The 21,130-nt window shown below is 42.3% G+C and overlaps 1 protein-coding gene across 1 annotated transcript in view; it reads right to left on the reverse strand.

The window, feature by feature from the left end:
* The window catches only part of GALNT12 (polypeptide N-acetylgalactosaminyltransferase 12), a 52,478-nt gene extending 38,252 nt beyond the window's left edge, over positions 1 to 14,226 (reverse strand). The window contains exon 1 of the mRNA XM_072852937.1: positions 13,683 to 14,226. Within this exon, the coding sequence (XP_072709038.1) occupies positions 13,683 to 14,062 (380 nt within the window). The 5' untranslated portion in view covers positions 14,063 to 14,226. The remainder of the gene's footprint in view (positions 1 to 13,682) is intronic.
* Between the last annotated feature and the right edge of the window lie 6,904 nt (positions 14,227 to 21,130).

Below are 21,130 nucleotides of genomic sequence, written 5' to 3' on the forward strand. Positions count from 1 at the left end.
CTGTATGAGCAGTTTTGTTAAAAAACAACAGAAACGGTTTAGAGATGTTTGAATTTTCTTATGCCTCCAGCTTATTGCCTGGAGTCACCGAGGCTTGTAAGGGGCAGAAGGACATACTTCAGCTTCTGTAGACTGCTAGGTCACAACAGATACCGAAGCAGGCAGGACATCCCTTCTACCAAACCAGAACAGCAGCGAGCCCTCCAAAACCTATGTTACGGGGAGCTGAAGAGGGAAACCAGGACTGATCAGTAGAAAACATGACAACAAAATCCCTTAGGTCAATTCAGGGTAACCAAAATTCCCCAAAACACCCAGAAAATGACATTAAAAGAAAACTGCTTACCTATAGCACATTGAGAATATATTTACTGACTCTTTAATGCTGCTGTGTTTGCAATAAAAAAGACTTCTTATAGGTTGCTTTAAAGATTAGGCAATATCTATTAAGATCTGTGGTACAGAAAGAAGAAATAAGTCTGAATCCGAATATTCCTAAAATTAAAATTCTCCTGAAGAGGGGGAAAAAAAAGAGTCTGTAGAGTACTTTTGTAATAAATACCTGAAAATGAGGAAGCAGTAAGGAGAAATGACACTTGGGCAGAGGCGGCACACAGAATGCTGCTGCTCAAACATGAAAGGAATGCTATGCAACAACACTCATTGTATATGGTGCATATGCATGCATACACACATACAGCTATTCACAGATAGGTAGATACACATACACACACCCCTATACAGTGAAGTACAAAAATGCCTGTCTCTCCAGGCTGTAACTTGTCCTGAGGCAAACAGGGGCATTCACACAGAGAACTGCCTCACACCATCAGCTGGTGACAGAAGTGATTTATTTTGCCAAATGTTCATGTACTAACACATGAAAAAGTAGTGACATTTTAATTTTTTTTTTTTTAAACACAGAAAAAACTACTGTATGAATCCAATTTTAGAAATACATATTTACTTTAGCCTATTGAAAAACATTTATGCTCCGTACTGCCAGGAAAAATTTCTTCTTATATATCACAGTCACTTGTACCAGGTAGTTTCAGTTCATTTCTTGATGGAAATAGGAACTTTACCTACTCATTTTAGAAAACCAAAGGAAAAAAGAAAAAAACAGAAAACCTCCAGGAAAGCTTTCTCTGGAAAATATGTCAGAAAGATTCACGGAATAATAATGTTGTACTCCATTATTTAAAAAAGGAAATCCAAAAGGTCTAAAGAAGCTTATAAGCCTAATTATAGATTAAAGACTTCAATGGATTTGCCTGAAAATTACACGCTGGAGACAGCAAACATAATTTGGCACAGAGCAAGGCAATCCCCAAACTGACTGTGATTCACTGTGCATTGCTGCCTCCTTCACTGAGCGTACCCAACACTGCAGAAAACGGCCAGCCTCCTACGGGACATACCAGAGTACAGGTTTCTTCGGTTTCTGAAGTCAAGAAAGAGGCCAAAACTCAAAAGGGTGTTTTATTTACTAGCTCCGTGGTGGAAGGCAGCACGCAAGCGCAGGGAAGTGACTCGCCAGGGAGGCAGGGCAGGCTGCTGGCCACGCTGCCCCGAGCGGTGCCCACTTCCCCGCGACGGGCCGGCAGGCCACGGCTGACAACCTGCCAAAGAGAGAAACCATCTCTCACCTTGCACAATGAAATACACAGAGCACGACTGAAAGCTTAGCTTTTTAGTACATTAAGTTTATTTTGGGGAAAACTAATCATCATGTATAGACCAACTAAAATTTTGGAACTTTTACTTTTAAAAAATTAGAAAAAAAAATAAAGTTATTCAACTTCTATGCAGGTTTGCATATTTATCTCAGAAATTATTTCCAAGACATATATTCCTTACTAGACTGCTACAAGATCTCAACTGTTAGCAGTCTCAAATATTGTTGCTAAAACGAAGCACGCTTTTCCTCATCTTTCCGTACTGAAAGAAATTTCAAAGAGTTTTGCTAAGTCTTTAAAAAATAATCCCATTGGGGAGTTACAAACTCAAAGCATTTAAACCCTGGAAAGATAATAGTGTAAGAAAAATCTTTAAAAAACTAATGAATCCCTGAAATGGAAATACTTAGAAGTGTTGTTGAATAACAAGCGGCATGCATACGGACACTAAACATTACCACTTCACGAGATATACAAACTGCAAAAAAACCCCACTACAAGTATGAAACCTGACTTAAAGCCTAGTGGTCATAACTCAGTTTTTCCATTTCCCAACTCCTATTTACAACAGAACCACCATAGCAGTGCATCTTCTGTATTCACCTTTGCAAACTTCAGGATGCATTTTTATTCTCTGTGTCAGCCAACTATCCAAGCTCCTACTTTCCAAGTGAATCATTTCACTCCTACTTTGGGTTATTCAGAAAAACAAATGCGTATCAGTTACAATATGTCATTAAAATGACAGGGAGGATACAAACTGGTGACAGCAGCCCCAAAATATGTTTTTGCAGATACTGGGAATGTATATTTATACTGCCTATACTGCAAGCTGCTTTCGGCTTCTGACTAAGGTGTTCTTTAGTGCCACCCTGAAATGCGTAACACTGTCCTTTCCCACTATAGGGGATCACATTAAGACAGGATTAATTGCATCTCATGTTAGCCGTCTAAAGGCTAGGTGCTGTCTTTGAGCTAATCATCTGGACTCTGCATGTCCGTAAAGACAGATCCAGAAGGCGACTCACCTCACCCTCCTGTCCTGGTTTCAGCTGAGATAGAGTTAATTTTCATTATAGTGGCTGGTATGGGGCTATGTTTTGGATTTGTGCTGAAAACAGTGTTGATAATAGAGATGTTTTAATTGTTGCTGCACTAGTCAAGGCTCTTCATCTTCCCATGCTCTGCCAGGTGCAGAAGAAGCTGGGAGGGGACACAGCCAGGAGAGTTGATCCAAACTGACCAAAGGGCTATTCCATACCACATGATGTCATGCTCAGTATATAAAGCTGGGGAAGAAGAAGGAAGGGGGGACATTTGGAGTGATGGCGTTTGTCTTCCCAAGTAACCATTACACGCGATGGAGCCCTGCTTTCCTGGAGATGGCTGAACACCTGCCTGCCCATGAGGAGTGAATTAATTCCTTGCTTTGCTTCACTTGCATGCACGGCTTTTGCTTTCCCTATTAAACTGTTTTTATCTCAACCCTCGAGTTTTCTCACTTTTACTCTTCCGATTCCCTCCCCCATCCCACCAGGGGGGAGTGAGCCGGCTGGGGCTAAACCACGACACCTCCTCATGCTATTTACCTAGCACAGACAAACAGACCTTTGTGGGGCCCTGCCTCCCCCATGCCTATAAAGGTTTAACTATAGAGCAGATGCTTAACTTTTCTACGGCTGAAGTTAAACAACAGGAAACTACCTATAGCCCCTACTACTGGCTGCCTGATACATCACCTTGAACCTAGTTATCATAACTACCAAACGGTTCGTAAAAACGTAACATAGACATGAGGAAATGAGTTGCCTGTAGATGTGACGTTTCCAAGCACGGACAATAAATGCAGAAGCACTGTCATTTGAAGTCCGACATACTTCTTTCACTACTCTCATTATCTTATTCAACTACAGGAACCTTACTATTTACATAGATATAATTACATATATTTTAAAAAACCAACACCTAAGTTAAAAATGTGGGCACATTGAGGGGGTTCATTTTCTTCAGAAAAGTACACATATCTCTAGTGAAGCCGATTTTGGAAAAAGTGACCAGATACCAGGATCAGTCACCAGATCAGAGGAAAAACCTATTGCCAGCACGTGAGCAGCTTTTTTAGAGCCAACAAAAGAAGGCATAAGGTTTTAAGTAGGACTGGGATTTCACTGAAAAACACTGATATATAATGGACAACAACAACAACGGATGACACGATGCAAAGGAGTGACACCTGCTCAGCCTCTGCCCTCTGATGGCTCCTGTTCTCTGCAGCCCCACTAGAAAACGCACAAGCAGAGTCTCTGTGCACAGCAGAGCAGCACCCAGAGCAAACGCAGCCGGGCCTGTCCCCAGCCACCTCCCCGGGAGCGGGCTGGGACCCTGCCCTGCTCCAGCAGCAGCCTGCTGCTGCACCGTCCTTGCTCCCCCTCGGGCTCTCTCTGCCGCGCTGGGTGGATGTTCCAGGAATCCTCCTGCCTCACCACCACCTCCTGCTTCACTTCTATACCTTTTAAAAGACAGGTGTAAAACAAGAAATGCCAAAAGACACAGCTTTTGTTTATCAATTTATAATCAAATAAACATCTACGTGTTTAAAATTCTAATTGTATTCAGCCATGAATCCTTAAATTCCGAGACGGGAGGAGAGAGAGAATAACGCCGCGCCTGAACACAAACTTAAAAACCAGTTCACTATGTACCACCTACCTTTCCTGGATCTTTCACTACAGCACCTACTCAAACATCTACCTCCACAAAATGCAAACTGAAGCAAAGCATGTAAAGGTGTATCATCATACATCCACATTCCCGTGGGCTTTTGGTTTTACGTTTTTACGCTGCAAGTCACAGTCTAACTGAGACTATATGGCTGACAAGTTTAATAATTTAACCTTGGAATCTAGTACACTACAAAATCTTCTGTTAGCAAGTTTTACAATAGGTTATTTATTAGAAACTAAGGAGACATCAGTCAGGAAATGCCTAAACAAAATTAAATGGGCTATTTTAGAGAACATTTGTGTCAATTAATGTAATCACTCAATTTATTTCATTGTAAGGAGCTGTTTCTCTCTTAGAGATGCGTATCTATACACAGGGAGAGAGAGCATGAATGCGTGTACACCGGGCATGCTGCCATGAGTTAATTAGGAATGGTTGCTGACATACTTTTATGTAAGACTTTCACCACAACTGCAACAACGACACGGCAAGAGAAAATACATTTTTAATCTCCAAATTTTATGTTCTATATGCCAAGTTACTTGTATTTTAAGAATAAATATGAAATATTCTGTGAGTTTTCAAAGATTTGTTAAGAATACAATTGGCTCAAATTATTTCATGCTTTCTAAAAGTATACTTTTCTTTTAGAAATAATGTATTGGAACATTTTTAATGGAAAAAAGTGTGTGTTGAAAATCAAGATGTTAAAATTATTCTCAGCAATCCACAAAACCAAAATTGTTCAAGACCGCTGACATTTTTAAGTTCTGCTTTTGAAGTTTCATTATGAACGCCTGAAAATACAGAAAGTTCAAGATTCCGTAGCTTCTCCTTGGAAGTTCAAAGCCTCATGTGTCACTGCTATAGCTGATTTAACGTGATTTATATGATTACGGTACTTGACATTGCCATATACATGCCATCACAACATCATCTCTAGCAAACATTGTCAGGATCCTGCTTCAGGCTGGGTTGCACGCAGTGGGCTAGGAACCAGGCTTGCTGGCTTTGTTAGGGTGGGTGGTGGACATGCAGACTCACACCACCACCTCCTTTTCTCTTCCTAATTTGAGCAGGGTTTAGGACACTGAATTGAACAGCAGATGCCCTTTTAGTGCGAGATGTGCTCAAACATGGCATTTTGCAGGCTGTAAGTAAAAACAGCTAATCTGGACAAATGGGCGTCTCAATTTGATTTCGCTGTCTCCACTCCCCGCCCCGTAAACTGCAGAGGAGGCAATGTGAACTCAGGGGTCTGCCAGGCACCTTCACCCCAGAGAAAACACCTCCTCCTCCCACCCCTCCACGGCGGAGGACACAGCTATGCTAGGGTCCTCTTCTCCCCCTTCTACTTCTCCCTTCCCTCCTGCTCCCAGCAGCAGCTTAGAGTTCAGCAGGTCCATCCACGAGCATCCCAAGCTCAGCAGCATGACACGCGTCGCAGTGCTGGTTTCTGAGTCACCTTGCAGAGTTACCAAGGCTGTGTTACCTACTCCAGGATGAACGTGTGTTTGAACAGCCACTCCTCACCCCTCCTACGCATAAAATCCAGCCTGTGAGCCAAAAGCAACGCAGCCCTATTACATCAAAACCTGGGATATAGAAGCGCAACATTTCCAGTGGAATTAAAGGATATGATAATTCAGATTATTCTTATCGCCTCCAAACAGTACCCAACTTTTCATGCTAATTTATTTTCTCACATAAAACTACCTTGAACCATCTGTCAGTTCTGGGGGTTTGGGGGGGCTTTTTGTTTGTTTTTTGGGGGTTTTTTTTGGGGGGGTTGTGTTTTTTTTTTTTAATGTCTTATCTGAGCATGGAAAGACTGCACCTGGTTTTGCACACCTACATACCCCACGTGCGTTCGGATGTTACAGAAAAAGGCACTGATGTTTACGGAAGGTGTGTCTTGGTCCGATTAGCAAAGCAGATAGCAGCATGGTGCTGATAAGCAGCAGAAGAGCTGAATTACTCAGGGCAAGGCTGGAACACATAAGCAGCGCGAGTTAAAGCAATGCTGGCCCACACTTCTCTACCATCCGCTCGCAGCCCGGGTAAATGCTCCCTAAATTGTGTCTGCTGAAACAAACCTCGTTAGGAAAGAGCCCCCCAGCATATAGTTCAGTCCACGACGCTGTGATATGATCAATTTTTGAAAACAGCGGCTAGCTAGACTGTGAAATGGTTTTCCAGATTATTTGATGTTTTAAAGAATGATTCTCCCACTGACAGTAAGGCCTCGACAAGACAGACTGACAAACACTCCTTTAAGATTTCAGATAATAAAGGGCTGCGCTGGCTAGTATGAAAACATTCTGAGAAGCAAGGAAGAAAGCTGGGAAGCCTGAAATAGAAGCAAATACTTGCAAAGTAAAATGGGGGGAAAAAAAAGGCAAATCTGTTTAAAACAGGTTAAAAATACATTAAGAAAAAAATGTCTAGAAAACCCACCTATGAGGGTGGACTAAATCTATATCCTAAAATCCACAAATTTAAGAAATCCATAGATCCTTCTAGTTCCAAATTGTTAGAAAAAGGCAACAGAAATTCCTACCTAGCCCAGATTCTGAATGTGCAGATGAGAAGGCATTTCTGCATGTGTCCATGGGGAAAAAACAATGTTTATTTTATTTTGCTGACCTGAAACAGTGGTTTCATTTTGCTCAAATAGTGACCCGTGTTTGCAATTTTCTTCCAAGGTAGTGAGATACACTTAACATTTGCACAGTGCCATACGATTTCCTACACCTACATCAGAAACTTATTTTGATGTGAGTAATTTGATTCAGGACAAGAAAAATATTTTGCAAAGTAATACAATAACTGAAAGAAGTTATTGTAACCATCACTAACAGTAGGGTGTGGAAGCACCTGGAGACAATCATGTATAGTAAAAGACACCTACAGACAATTGTATATAGTAAAAGCAGTGTTTGAATAAAGAAAAAAAAAAATCAGAATTTGTGGTTACTATCACTGATCTGGGAAGTTTGTCAAGTTAAAAATGAAATCAACCGAAACCAAGCACTCATCTAGACACCAGAGGAAGCTGAGGATCTCTATCAGAAGCTGTAAAGAAAAACGGTCAAAAAATAATCATGTTAGCTCTTCTAGAAAATGTTTGCAGGTGACTATTAAACGAAAGCATAACGGCAAAGAAAACTGACACATTTTTACAGAAGATAGGAAACAAAATAGTGAAATATCCTAAATATCAAAGCACTTGCGGAAGCATTGCTGTATTCTGTACTGCTACAAAATGCAAGCCTGCTTATTTTAAAAAAAAAAAAAAACAAAACCAACGGTGCAGATTTATTACTCCCCCACTTAACGGTTTGAGGGAGGAATGAGATGTCCCAGAGACACACTGCTTTGCAGGTCTAAAGCCTGTTTATAAATGCAAGGAATCCTGCCAACTAACAATAAATTAATGTCGAAAAGGTATTATGATTAATGTAATTGCCAGTAACCAATTATCCATTCCAGAAAAGCTCAGAAAACAAACAAAACAAAAAAAACCCAACCCCAAACCAGTGACCACAGCGTTTCGAAACTACTAAAGCAAATACACCTCCAAGTGTTTTATGCAAAGCAGTTGCTCATACGTAGAAGAGCATTGCGTCTTCTGGACTCTGATCAAATGTACAGCATGGGAATACCTACGCCAAAGCAAGCGCTGGGCGCCGAGCGCGCAATCAGCTGTGCGTTTAGCAGAAAGGGACACACCGGCATGGTCAAGCTGCTGCAGATAAGCTCTCCAAAGAGGTCACTTTTACTAGACGCGCTGCAAAAAAAGTCCCTGCGGGTATTTCACCTTTAGATAACAGCTGAAAGAGAAGCTCCTGGGTGAAGTCAGGCAGTCGCGGTGTGCTGGGGAGGAAACACCCGGCTGCTGCGCCACTTCCTGGAACAGGGTCAGGTTAAAACTCCTGGCAGGAGCAGCGTGTCCATCAAAATCAGATGCTATGATTTTTGGAGTAGAAGAGGGACCAAAACCTAGTCTCGAGGATTACTCTGGGAATTTGCTAGCGAGATACTATCAGATAAGCAGCCTGCATAATTTGGTATTTACAACCCCGTAAACAATACAAACCATGGTAGCAAGTGAGACTGTAAGAGAATCACATTCAAGTCTGGGAACAGACGGGAAAAGCAGTTTTGAAAGTCGGAAAAACCTTAGCACAAGATCGTTACACTAAACTCAAAGACAATATCCCCAAAATTAAATAATATGATAGGCATAAACGATGGTGACATAAGAATTTAAGTATTTGTGTGTATCTATCTATATACAGATACTTAAATATATATACACAGATACCTAAAGATATATAAAAACATATATATAAACAAGCGCTCTCTCAAAAACACAGAAAATTATCCAGAATTAAAGAATGAACCTCTAAAACTTTTTTTATAGCTGCTAATTATTATGCAGACCACATTCAATATTTTGGGGACTTTTGTGGCTACTCATAATCATTTGCCAGGTAAGAAAAGACAGGAAAGACTTACAAATCCATTTGCTTGTAAGCACAAGTGAAATGAGGCCCAAGGGCTGATTCAGGCTTCTACCATGAAAGAGACAACATAAAACGCCAAGTCGGCACAAAAGTGCCTATCCCTGCCTTGTTCCTTTTGTAACAAGAGTCAGCCAGAAGGCGGCTGGTGTGATTTTACAGAAATCATCCCTGAAATAAACGTGTAATGCATCCCTACTGTGAGACATATAGAAACAAAACAAAAAAAGAAGGTAGAACGTCTAAAATCAGGAACAATGCTTGAGAACAGTCCTTAATCTAAAAGAACCCAAGCAGAAAAACTGGAAATGTATTTCTTACATGTTGTAATAAACTGTCTAAGGCTGTCTAAGAGACCCTATCAGTTGTCTGCCTAATCCTGCAGTCCTGTAAAATGAGCAGGTGACGAGAAGCCCGGCAGGATGGGATGCGGCCATGCTGTTGTGCAAGGGGAAGGCAGAGCAGCAGTGGCCAAAACGCATGGCCTAGAGCTCATCCCGCTGCACTTACAGGGCATCAGCCCCAACACGGCCCTCAGCAGGTCAATGTCTGATGGAGGATGCTACAATTGTTGCTTCCCGTATGTGTATAAACTCATGAAATGACGGATAGACATTGGGAAGACAACCTGGGCCATCTAGACAACGGTATGATTGGGGGCAATACAAATTTCACTGTAGCAGTGATGTAGCCTTGAAAGAGGTGCCCAGAGAGGCTGTTGAATCTTCATCCTTGGAGACTTTCAAAATTTGACAGGACAAGGATGGCCTTTAGCAACACGCTCTAATGCTGAAGTTGTCCTGCTTCGAGCAGGAGGTTGGACTAGAAACCCCAGAGGTTTCTTCCAACCTCTGTCATTCTCTGACCCTATGGCATATTTCACTTCTAGCCTTGTACACACTGTATCACCACTTAGTAATTTCCTTACATATTATGCATATTATGCATATTATTACATATTAAATATTATGCATAATATTTTACCAAAAGAACATTTTTTATAGTTTTTATATATATGCTTACATGTATGTTTAAATATATATATTTATGTATACATATAGGTACATATATATACATACATATATACACACACACAATTCTAGCCACCAATAAAACGAAAGAGTTTCTGTGTGACGAAACACAGTATTATCAGTTGCTGACCTCAAGCGCAGACAGTTAAAGGAAGTTGGAACTGTCTCAAGGAAACAATAGAAGTTGTTGAGTTCTTCAGGTCTGTGTTTCAATAGAAACAGGATCAATTCTCAGAAAAACATGTTACAGTGGTCTGTGAGAACAAGAAGGAATAAAGATCTTCTGAATATTTACATTGGCAAGAATATATTAGTAGGAGAAACACCTAAAGTTGAAAAAACTTCATTATAAAGTAAATAACATCTGTATATGATTCATAGTTAAATATTGTCAAACAATACATTATTTGGGGGAGTAATCTCAGTCAAACTATTCTTCTTCTCTTCCTGCACAGTATTACCAGACATAGGTATTAGCAAATAACTACTGCCACGTCGCTGGTCTGATAGCAGGTCCAGGATGGACAATGTGTAGCAGTGGGAAAAGATTTTTTTGTCATCTATTTCTGATAAAGCAACATCTTGTATACATAATTTTCCAGACCAGGTTTAAAGGCTTACTGGTTCAGATATTCTCAATCTTATTAGCAAAATTCTAGTTTTCACTAGATTCAAGTTTGTCATTTTCACAATTCACACCCAGTGAGCGGGTTCACTGATGAATGCGGGATGGTATTAAGGTTAAAAGGAGCAGTGGGGTGTCCAGGTGGTGGGGATGTTGCCTATCTTTATTTCCCTTTCTTTCCTTCTACCCATTTTCCTGGGATCTAAAATTTCCAGACTCACCTCCACACATATAAGAATATGCTGAAACAGACCAAAAGCCCATAGCCCAGAATAATGTCTCTAAGCACAGTATCTGTTAATATCTCATGAATACTCAATGTCAATTTTCTAGTAGATGGAATTCCTTACACTTTACAGTAAACAGATTTTTGGAACAAGGTGGCAGCAGAATTTGTGTTATCCACTTCATGCATCGACCTAGTACTGCAGCGGCTCAGCAAGAGGCACCCTCTCAAGTAGCCTGTCTGTCTTCCAGACTGAAGAGCTGTAAATTAATTAGTTACTTCTGTATGGAAGCCATGCTGTAAGTTGAACAGCATTGGGTCCAACACAGATTTCTGTGGAACTTTACCAGTGACCCTCCAGTATTTAAAAAGAAAAAAAAAAAGTGCTTCCCAGCTTTTATCCAGTTATTTAAAAATGCAAGGCATTTCCACCTTATTTCACAGCTGCTTAAGGAACTCATCAAAAGCCTCTGGGAATAACACCACAATTCCTTATCCATATAATTACAACCTTCAAAGAACTCCAATAGGTTTGTGAGACACGTCATCCATGACAAAGGCCAAGTTGACTCTTTCTCAATAGATCACATCTACCTGTGTGCTACTAATTATTTTCCTTACCACAGTTTGTAAATAATATGCCTGGAAGAGATCCAAGGCTTGCCAGCACACAGTTCTCTGGTTCTCCTCTGGGACTCCACTAAAAAAATGGTGCATTTATCATCTTCTGGCCTTCAGGTACCAAAATTGTTTCATTGATCACATCTAAAAATTTAGCCTTTGCATCATTTTTGTGGGCAGCTGAAGTCTACCATTACTACCTACTTCCTACCATTGTAGCCTCACCCAAATGTTCATTAAAGATCATGAATGGTCAAGCATTACCAACCTTAAAATAAAGAAACTAAATCATATTTTTCCTAGACTTGACTTTTCAACCTATATAGACTCTAATCGTACACTGAAGTGCAATGAATTTTCTATCGCTACAGGCTTGTGGATACCTTTTTCAAGATTTTTTTTTTTTTTACTTAGATCTCTTACATGGTCTTCCTTCTTAAGAGATGTAGTTAACTTTATCGCACTAAGAGAGATAGTTAACTTTATTGCAAAATTGTCTTTGGAGAAGTTTTTTTTTTTTACATTTGCTGTGTGAGTTGGATAGATGTTCTGTGATATTTCTGCCATAATTTAGATTTAACTGTGTGAAAAGGCATGAAGCACCTGCCAGCAGACACAACAGTACAATACAGCCCCACCCTCAGAAGGCAATTATGTCTGAGATTATGTCTGATTATATCACTGATGCCTTGCAATCCTTTTGGTTTGGATAAATTTTGTCATTTCAACATCCAAATATTCACATGAAACAGGATGTGCCATTGTAGCAAAATCCATCTGCCCACTTATTTTCATTTCAAGAATCTCCCCCCATCTATGAAGTCCCCTGCTCAACAACTGTGATCTTCCATTTCCTCCAACATCCTGTCTGAAAGAAATGGCAGGAGTCCAGAATAATTCACTGAAATGATTTAAACTCTTCCTGTAGAAATACAACTAAAATGGTCCCTTTTTTAGCCTATGGTCTATAGACTGCTTCTAAGGGGAGAATAAACGATAACTAAGAAAAACAAGCTTACTGTCATGCTTAAATTTATGGTAAAAAGACCTTGCACTTGCATTGCAGTTTTTTAAGAGCTATTGTAGGACTCACATTTTAAATTCAGCACTTATCACTAGAGTTGGGTGAAATACCAGACAGGACACACTGACGTGAAGCGAACGCACAGTAGACAGAGCCCTGCTTTTTCCCCAGCTCTTTGCTACCACACCACACAAACGTGTTGCAATGAAATAACCTGGCTGAAGCCAAGCTCAGGTGAAGCAGAGGAGAGAGGACTCTGCAGCCATGGCTCTGTCCTGACCCCTTTGGCTGAAGGCACATACCTGCAACTACTCAACCCATTCCTCTCACCAGCTGGCTGCTCACTGACAGGACAGCCCTGAGGTGAACGACTCGGCTAAACTGAGTATTTGCGTTAGGCCAGAACTGATCATACAGTCGGACCTGCTGTGCAGCACTGACTTCACCGCTGCGCTGAACTGGTGCCTGTAAACTAGAGTCATCTCATCAAACAGTACCTAATCCTTAGTTTACAATTGCTTATGCCATCATCTGGCATTAATGTCATAATTGTAAATGTAATTTGTAAATGTAAATTGTCCCAGCAACTAAGTATCCAGGAACAAGCAAAGTCCCAGTTTAGAAAAACGTTATGCATCTCTGCGAGTGTTTCTACATCGCTCCTGGTAAACCTGATGATAAAACAATCTGCGTTATACTGCGTGGCACAAGACATTTGAATACAATGCAAAGCCGAAGCCTGGGAAACATAACATCTGTAAAGCTGGGAGTGACTGGGAAAGTACGCCGCTGCCTACGGTGACTTATCCAGGGGACAGCAGCAGGAGAAGCCCGGCAGCATGCCACTGCTTAAGGGCTGAAACCATGCTGCTAGGGCTACCAGAGGAAGCCAACCTCTCCCGAGTTGCACACGCACCACCAACACGCTTCTGTTTCTGCCTTGTGGAAGAGCGGGAGCCAGGCGAAATCATCGACGGCTGTAACTTTGTGAGCAAACGCTGTGATTTGAAAGCGTGGGGGGGGAGAGAAAGTTTTAAAAGCCTCCACGTTGCTGAGCGAGCTGCAGCTGAGACACGACTATCCCGCGCTGCCCGCTGCCACCAAACGCTCCTCTCTTTGGAAGAGCTGCCCCAGCCGGCCACACCGGGGGCAGGCACGGCTCCTCCGCCCGCGGGGTCACCCGGCGGCGGAGCCCGGCGGCGGCAGGTGGAGCGGCGGGTACTCACAGCGGGTGCCAGCGCTCGGGCAGGCGGCGGTGCAGCGAGATGCGGTCGCTCAGGTAGATGTTGATCTGGTGCCGGCGGACGCTCTCCTCCTGGCGGCGCTTCTCGGCCGGGCTCAGCTCCAGCCGCACCGCCCGGCCCAGCTCGCCCAGGGCCCCCGGGTCCAGGGCCGGCTTCGCGTACACCGGCTTCCGCAGCAGCTCGGCGTCGGCGAGAGTCGGCGGCGGCGGGGCGCGGCGGGCGGCGTGGCGGGGCGGCGGGCCGTGCCGCCAGGCGAGGACGCCGACGGCGGCCAGCAGCCCCAGGGCCAGCAGCGCGCCCCCGCCCCGGCAGCCCCGGCCCCGCTTGCCCCAGCACATCCCGCGGCCGAGCCGGCCGGCCATGCCGAGAAGGCGGCGGGGCCGCGGCCGGCCTCTCCCGGACACGGACGCGGGCGCGGGCGCGCCTCTGCCCCGGGCGGACTCGGCGAAGTTCTCACGGAGCTGCCCACGCCGCGCCGCCCGCCCGCCCCCAGCGCTGCCCCCGCCAGGAAACCCGCCCGGCTCCTCCGCCGGCGGCTCCTCCCTCCTCCCCGCCCCGCCGCCGGGCAGCCCGGAGGGGCGCGGCGCGGCGCGGTGCGGCGCAGAAGAGCCGCGCACGGGCGTTGCCGCGGGGCGGGGAGCGGCTCTCTCCGGCGCCCCGGGCGGGGAAACCGCCCCGCGTGTCCGCGAGGGGGGCCGCCCCCCTCCCCTCCCCAGCCGGCTCCCCGGGAGCGATGCTCCTCGGTTTCACGGCGGTCGGCAGGCTGCTCGGCCCCGAGGGCCCCGGCACACCAGGGAAGGCACACGCCGCCAGCTTGCTCCGGGCTGTCACTGGGGCCACAACCGGTGGAGCCAGCGATGGCCCTGACCCAGCCCCGGGCGCTCCCGGGGCAGGCAGGGAGCGGAGCAGGGCCAGTCCGGTGCTGCTGGGTCATGCACTGCTGGGGTGCGGGGAGGAGGGAGGAAGGCACGTCCTCTTCGCACACTTGCCATTACCCTTCGTGGAAGAGGTGATCTGGTCACCCTGAAGCTTGAGGGACCTTCATGAACACTGGTAGCTGTATGGCAGATACGCAGGGGTACCCCCAGCAAGGGAAAGTGGGGCTGGCACAGGGCTGGCACGGCCACAGCAAGCTGCTTTGGCCATTGGAGATCACGGGGACGGCCCCAGGGCTTGCTGCCTCCTGACAGAGGTAGCCAGGGCAGCAGGAGGGCAGCAAGGGAGGTTATTTGCCACAGAGGGACGAGGAAGAGCTTTGCGGCTGAAGGAAACAGGTCGGTAGGAAACCAGGCTTCATCCATTCTGCTGCCTTTAGAATAGCATGTGCTTTAGAAGTAAACAGAACATGGGCCGAGAAGCCATGGGAGTTAATGACACACTCTTTCACTGAAGAAAGCAGTGTTCTTGGTTGAAAAAAAAATGTCAACCAATGTGGCCTCAGAGAGAGAAATCCAGAAGACAAGTAAAAATCCTAAATTTATTAGCCAGATAATGGGCGGTCCATTTCACAGCTTGACAGAATTATGGGAAAAAAGCAACTGTGCCATTTAGCCAAAACTTTCTAATTTGCTTCATCCTCAACACCGCATCCATACTGCTTTTTCACTTCACCCCCTAACAGGATGCAGCCCCGTCTGTCGAAACTTGCGATCCTGAGGCCATGAGATTACATGAGAATTTGTGATGTTGCGTTTGAAAAACCTTAACGTAGGTGTAACATAACTGATACAGTTTATCTCACATTCAGCAGGGAGCTGAAACTCTGCTTTTGAGGTGTCATTTGCTCTATGCATTTTACAAAGAGACGGTTTACTGCACTATCCTCTGCTGTTGGAGGCCTGTCAAGATCAACCCATCGGAGGACTCCGGTCATCCCCAGAGAGCGACTTCAGCCTGGTACGTGGTATGGGGCGGTGCTCACCAGCATTGCTGAGGAGCGGATGAAAACACGCCTGACACTAAGGAAGGGGAAAAACCTCCTCACTACCAGACAGGGTCATGGCATACAGCTATGAGCTGTTTCTGATTTTACATGATAATAAATATTGTATGTGACAACAAACACAGAGGCTGTCAACTACTGTGGAGGCCTTGCTCTGGACAAAAGGGTGCTGAATAATAATGAGTCATCCTGACGCTGGCAAACTAGCATAAATCAAGTAGTTTAGGTGGATTTGCGGATGAGTGTGTGTGTGTATAGATATAATGTCATTATTTCTTATTCAGCTGTACAGTTATCTATCACAGATAATTATATATGCATAAAATCTAGTTTGAAAGCATACATACCGGCTGGAGTAACTTAAGCATAATAGTAGCGACATATGTGTGTGTAAATATGCATTGTAGACAACTACTAAATACCAATGTGCTGGACATAAGAAAATACATTGTATATAAAGGAAGCTGTGTCTAACAAGATTGGGGTCTGAGGAGTTAGGTGGCACTAGTAATTGCACGCCTGGTGATTGCGTTGTCTCCTTGCTCGCCATCCTTCCTGAATAAAGGAAGCCCAACCGGTGTCGTTGGTATTGAGTTTATAGCAGGAGTTCCCTAGTGTCTGGATGGTGGAGGGGTGAACCCTAAAGATACAGCCAACATTTCTGGAGCATGCTGCTGGTTTAGATCTGGTTGTCTGGAACAAATATTCTTGGGTTTTTCCCTTTGTGTAAGGTTGCAAATGACTTACAACAGGGTAACAGAAATATTAAGCATGAGGAGCCCAACGAGTACTTCCTGGAATGAATCAAAGGAGAAGGAGATCCCCATGGACTCCCAAAAGAAAATATTGGGGGAGACTGGGAAGAGGAAAAGAGCAAAATGTAGGCCTGAGTGTTAATTACGAACAGTGAGAAAGAAAACAGGAGAGTTCTGCTGCAGGTGTTCTTAAGTATTAGAAGAATAAGTATTTTATTTAAGTATTTTAAGTATTAGAGCAATATGGAAGAAAAACAAGAATATGATCACATGACTAAAACAAATTTTGAGATAAAAAACTGGGAAACAGAGAACAGAATGTGACAGGACTGCAGGAGGCATGCTGCAACCAGTGGCAGACAGGGTAAGATCGGACAAGACTGCTGAAGAAGACAACCAGCATAGCTACCTCTTGGTCAGATTTTAAAAAGGAAGAAAGGGCTTGAAGAAAAGGTAGGAGAGCATCAGCTTGCTTCCACAGAAGCAAGAAAGGTTACAGCTGGTGGGAAAGTAAGGGTAGTAATAGTAGTAATAATGCCCTTAATGCCCTCAGTAGTAATAATGCCCTTAGAGCAAAGTATCTGGGAAGGCTTTCTGTGATCATCATAGCAGTGAGGATTGAAAGTAATACTAGTAAATAGTAGTTCCCCGGGGATGATTTCCAAGCACATAAATCTGAGGAAATTCAGCAAGGGAAAGTACAATAATGGTGTTAATGCAAAAATCGTTAAGAATAAATCAGTTACATTCACAAATAATTTTGGACAAGATGTAAAGAATGTGAAGTCAAAGACACTTTTTCTTAAACCTTTTTAAGAGTGTATGGAGTTTAATTAAGATGGGAAGACTGAAATTTCTGAGCTGAAATACTTAAAGTATGAAGACTTCTGTTCTGAATGTAAAAATAAGCCGCAGAGAAAAAAAATCTACTGTTAATAAGGCAAATGGGTTTCCTGCTATCCGTAAAGCTTGTAGTAATGTTTTAATGGAAAAGTTCCGTTTAAGCAATTCTATTGTTTTTTTCAGGTTTAATAACAATGGAAGCTAAAACAATTGGGTTTAAGATTTTTTTTAAGATTAGTAAGAATGTTTAGTGAGCTATAAATTCAGTTGCTTCAGAAGTTTCAGTCAGAAATAAGAAGAGTAACCAGACAAGTCATATAAAACCTATAATTACTTATCTAGGAAGATCTATTATGCCCTCAGTTGTCCAAATTAAAACAGAAGATCGTGGAATAATTAATGCATTTGAAGAGTTTATTTTTAAGAAGTGAAATCATATTTTTTCACCAAAAAAAAGAAGAAACAAAATATTAACTAAACCTTTCAAAAAGCACTAAGAGAAGAACACTAAACACAACAATATGTAATTGTCCATAAGAACTTACATTATAGTGAATGTAATAGCTGAAGTGAAGAGTTTATCTGTTGCTCACTAAAATATCCATTTGAATTGCAGGCAATCTTCAGTTTACCTAAAATACCTGAGCTTATTGAAGAAATTGGTCTACAGACAAGGAAAACTTAAAGTGGTTTAGTTTTAGTTAAGATGAACTATTTTACACATCTATTATTATTAAAAGTTATTTTATAGTGATGACATACACATTGCAGAAAAAAAGAGGTATTAAATTTTGCAAAGGCTTTAAAATTTTCCTCATCCAAAGTTTTCTTTTTCTTTTTTTTTTTGTTAGAGCTGTACTTTCAGTCAAAATGAAGCAAAATTATAAAATGGAAATGGGGTGTGGAGAAGTATCAGCTGATAGAGACTGCGTTTTGAATAAACCTGAAGTTCAAATAGCTTCCTAAATTCATACTTTCAGCAGAAAAGAAAGTATCAAATAATGTGTTTCAAAATAATGTTCCTAGTTTTAGTAACAGCCAACGCTTAGGTATTCTAAAAAAAAAGGAAAAAAATGATCAGAGGAACATGGTGTACAAATACATTGCAGATAGATAGGAAATTTGTTCAAGGAGAAGATTCAGCCAAGTTATAAAACATACCCACTGGAGATAGCTTTGGACCTATGGGTTGTTGTTCACTGGTGCTTTAACTCAGCGTAAAATAGCATTGCCCTGCAAAGAAACGGCCCCTCTCAACTTCCACCTTGGCTGCTCTTTCTCTCCTTTGTCAGCACAAGTGCACCTGTATTTTTAAAATATTATTATTCATCCCATTGTTCGACCTGTGCCAAGGATTTTTTTTTATTATTAATATGCTTGTGTTGAAAGTGCTGTTAATTAAGGCCGTTGCATAGCACAGGCAAAACATGAAATGGGCTGAGAACCCACTTTTCCAGCTGCAGGTCTGCGCCAAAAGGTGGGTGTTGAGGTCCTCGGTGATTCAGCGGGCACCCTGTTTTACAGGGTAGGCTTTGGGTCAAGAGTGAAGCTGGGTGCATAGTACAGAGGCAGAGCATATCAGGAATTTAGATGAGAGGAAGAACAGTGGGTACGGAGTCCTAAAAATAAAATAGATTAAAAGCACAGACTTGATGAGTGAGATAGAAACTGTCAGCTATTTCAGGGATCTGCTATCAGACTGATGAATGCTGTGTAATTCTCATACAGACATGCCAATAAAAACAGGCAGCATTCAGTGGATGCTACTTGGGCAAGACCTAACCTGTACGGGTTTGCAGATCTCTGTAGTACATGTATGTGCATATGTACATATATATGTCTACATATATACATATACACACACACACAAAATATCTTGTTCAAAAGGTCACATGCAAGCCAGGATAGCTTAAAGGTAGTAAGGAAGTGCATGGCAAAGGCATCGATCAGTATATTTGTTTGCTATAGGTATGTATTGTTGATATATAAATGTTCTCTTCAGCTAAACAGCAAGCATGAACTACAGGCAGTAGAAGAGATATCACACATAAAGGAAGCCATGGCTAGCAAGCTTAGCTGTCAAACACTATTGGAACAAAACTGCGGTTCTGTGCACAGAATATGGTATGATGTGGCGTCTTACTGAAGGGACTGTTTGAGGTCTGTTATATTGGAAACCTGACTGATTTTTCCTACGTTCTTGTGCAGACACAATGAATTGAAATACTGACTGCAAATAATTTTTGAAAGTTTGATCAAAATTATGGCATATTCAGAAACATATAAATGGAGTAATTTCATCACAAAGTTATAGTAGCTGGGTATAGCAGACAAAGTGCAGACCTGCTATATATGTCATGATTAAAATTCTGAACCAGGAACTCAAAGGAATATTACATGGCAGAATTAATCTTAGTCACTGTAGGCACTTACCACCACTCTTTTTTAGTCATTTTTCAAGGTTATTTCTTTTTCTATGCCTAAAAGGAACAAAGTTCACATATGAGTCTAATGATACTGGAGAAATATCTGCTTTTCTCTGATGGTATGTCTAATATATGTGTCTATGTTTTTCTTTAAGATGGAGATAAGAGTCTTCACACAAAACACATGCTAAAACTTTCAGTTTTCGTTTTCTCAGAAGCATGACTTCCTTGTGATTCACATGGTAAGATTTTACAGTAGAAAATAAGCTTTTTATTCGTTGAATTGCCATGAAAATAATGCCATCGTATTTGCGAATTTGAGATGCCATCATCCCCAGACTTTCATAATGAAGATTATGACTGAGTGAGCTATCTCTAGTTTTCTGTATTTCTTTGGAACAGATTGCTTGACTACTTGCATTTTTCCCTTTCTGAGATGCTTTTGATTATGATGGTAATTTTATAGTCTTCCATATTATGTGATTCTGAATTATATATGAGGTAGAAATTTGCTTGTGTATCATGGTATGAGGATAGGTCCAAATGTATTACATCTTATTACTACTGTAAGAGCAAGAGAATTTTTTGTCATGTTACCTGGCCAATTTGTAGTTTTGCATCACTGCACATTTGCCATATTATACTTACTTTACTAGCTCCACAGGTACATTATATGTCCTAATGGTTTCCTAGGCTTTGTTTTGCAAATGATGAGTTCTGCCTCTTGCAGAACGATGGCTCTACGTTTATCTCCTTTATGTTGCCTTGTATTATAAGTAGCTTTAATAAAGCTTACATTGGCCCATTTATCTCCCTGCTGGTGTTTTGATATCATTAGCAGTGGAGACTTCTGCTAGAAAAGTTTCACAAATGTTGGCCTCACAAATGTTTGCTCTTGCCTTATCTGTTCTGCTTTTTTTGGTGTGCCTATTCTGTTCCCTGCACTTTTCTCGTCTCCTTTAGTCTAAAGTCATTTTTTCATTCATCAGGTTTTTCTGTCACTTTAAATGATTTTAACCTCATAGCAATCCCACACTGACCTATACAAATTAGTACATTGGTGATGTGAAGGAATTTCTTGTCAAAAGCAATGTATTTTTCACTGACTGGACAAACCAGATGCAGTTTGGACAAACCTTCCGAGCAACTAATGCACAATCTGCACTTGAGAATCTTGGTTTTGTTTTCTCCTGTTTTCTCTTCTAACCTAAGCTTTCTCCATCCTCTTACCTAATGAGCAGTTTGAAAGGCTTAGGTTGTTCTTTCATTGGTGAAGAAATCAAGTCCTCTATTTCCCAGCAAGCTTGGTACTGCATCACCATAAGAATAGCACATGATTCTCTATAGCACATGATTCATTTCAGAAGAGATCTGATTATTTCTGTCTTGCCTCATGATATTTTGATTCTCTATCGGTGACAGAAATCACTGAGTGATCATATCTGTATAAATGCCCAGGATGCT

This window comes from Ciconia boyciana, chromosome 2 (genome assembly GCF_034638445.1).
Source record: "Ciconia boyciana chromosome 2, ASM3463844v1, whole genome shotgun sequence".
NCBI classification, from domain to species: domain Eukaryota; kingdom Metazoa; phylum Chordata; class Aves; order Ciconiiformes; family Ciconiidae; genus Ciconia; species Ciconia boyciana.